Source organism: Musa acuminata, chromosome BXJ3-5 (assembly GCF_036884655.1).
Source record: "Musa acuminata AAA Group cultivar baxijiao chromosome BXJ3-5, Cavendish_Baxijiao_AAA, whole genome shotgun sequence".
In the NCBI taxonomy this organism is placed as follows: domain Eukaryota; kingdom Viridiplantae; phylum Streptophyta; class Magnoliopsida; order Zingiberales; family Musaceae; genus Musa; species Musa acuminata.
This window is the reverse complement of record NC_088353.1, coordinates 37,079,533-37,080,815: the sequence shown is the minus strand read 5'-3', so window position 1 is coordinate 37,080,815 and position 1,283 is coordinate 37,079,533. Positions and strand designations below refer to the sequence as shown.

Below are 1,283 nucleotides of genomic sequence, written 5' to 3'. Positions count from 1 at the left end.
TTATCATCAAATTGTTCTTGGAAAAATTGTGTTGAATGAAGGATAAAATTCTATGTTAAATTGAATTGAAGCAGTCTTTGCTACTGATCTTTTAATTGACATGAAATAGTGTTGTAGAGTAATCATGTTGCTTTTAAGATTAGAATAACCATAAATGATTATACTTCTGTATCTACCATAATCATAATGTACTTTGAATATTGACATCATAAAGTAAGGACAGGATTTGGTTATTGACTTCTAAAGATACTTTCATCAGAATATGCTGCAGAAATCAACCCCAACCTAGCTCAGATGTGATTCTTGAGGAAGGTGATGACAAGCTGGTTCACTTGATCAGGGAACTGCTCCTGAACAAAATGGCTTCCTTCAGGTATGTGCTTGATCTCCAGATCAGGAACAAAGTGCTTCAATGTTCCACTCCTCACATAGTTCTCCATTCCTGGAAACTTAAATGCATAGTCTTTTTCTCCCATGATCAACAACACAGGAACCTCAATTTTTGGATCAGCAATGCCTGTTCCCCTATACAATTTCCAACCAGAAGCAGAGTGGCATCGTCAGCACAATTTTAAAGGATTTCATTCATTCATTCATATGCTAACTTTGGCAGTTCACCTGTATGACATTTGGAGAGGAAAATGAAACCCAGATTTCTCATATGGAGCAACATAGGCATTGAGATCTTCCTCAGTGAACCACTGTGGCAAAGGAGTAGATGGGTCTGCAAGGTCCGTGATCTCCTGTCCTTCCTCAGCTATAGGAATTTCACACCTCGAGAATAGAATGTAGATGGTGCGAATGAGTCTCTTGACATCGAATCGACCGAAATCTGCCTCTGCTCGACCTGGTTCCTACCAAAGAACATTAGAGCAAGTACAGAGATTGTATTAGATAAATTGCCTTGATAAAGTGTGGTTTGAGAGGAGCTGCATTAAGCTAATGAATCATGGCATTACCCGCCACCGCAAGATGTAGAAGCCTTCAGGTAATGCGTTGTAGGACATGCCTTGGGACGACACAAAAGGCATTCCCAGGGTTACAACACCATGCACCCTATTTGGATGTTGCAGAGCAAAATCATATGCTGTTCTGGCGCCAAGGTTCTTTGCAACTATGAATACCTTCCAAAAGGAACATCTCCAATCATCATTGATTTGAATCCACTACTGGTCTACCAGTTCTATACTAAAATGAGCTGAAAAGAATCCAGTAGCAAGGAGAAACAACCAAAGGGACAACCTTGATCTGCTTATCGATGTGCATACGATACGAGAAGCTTT

At 40.0% G+C, this 1,283-nt stretch overlaps 1 protein-coding gene across 1 annotated transcript; it reads right to left on the bottom strand.

Annotated features, from left to right (window-relative positions):
• Positions 1-290: 290 nt before the first annotated feature.
• LOC135638403 (uncharacterized) lies at positions 291-1,031 on the bottom strand. Its single transcript, XM_065151518.1, has 3 exons — positions 960-1,031; positions 619-854; positions 291-525 (listed from the first exon to the last, which is right to left on the bottom strand). The coding sequence occupies exons 1-3, from the start codon at positions 1,029-1,031 to the stop codon at positions 291-293; spliced, it is 543 nt and encodes a 180-aa protein (XP_065007590.1).
• Between the last annotated feature and the right edge of the window lie 252 nt (positions 1,032-1,283).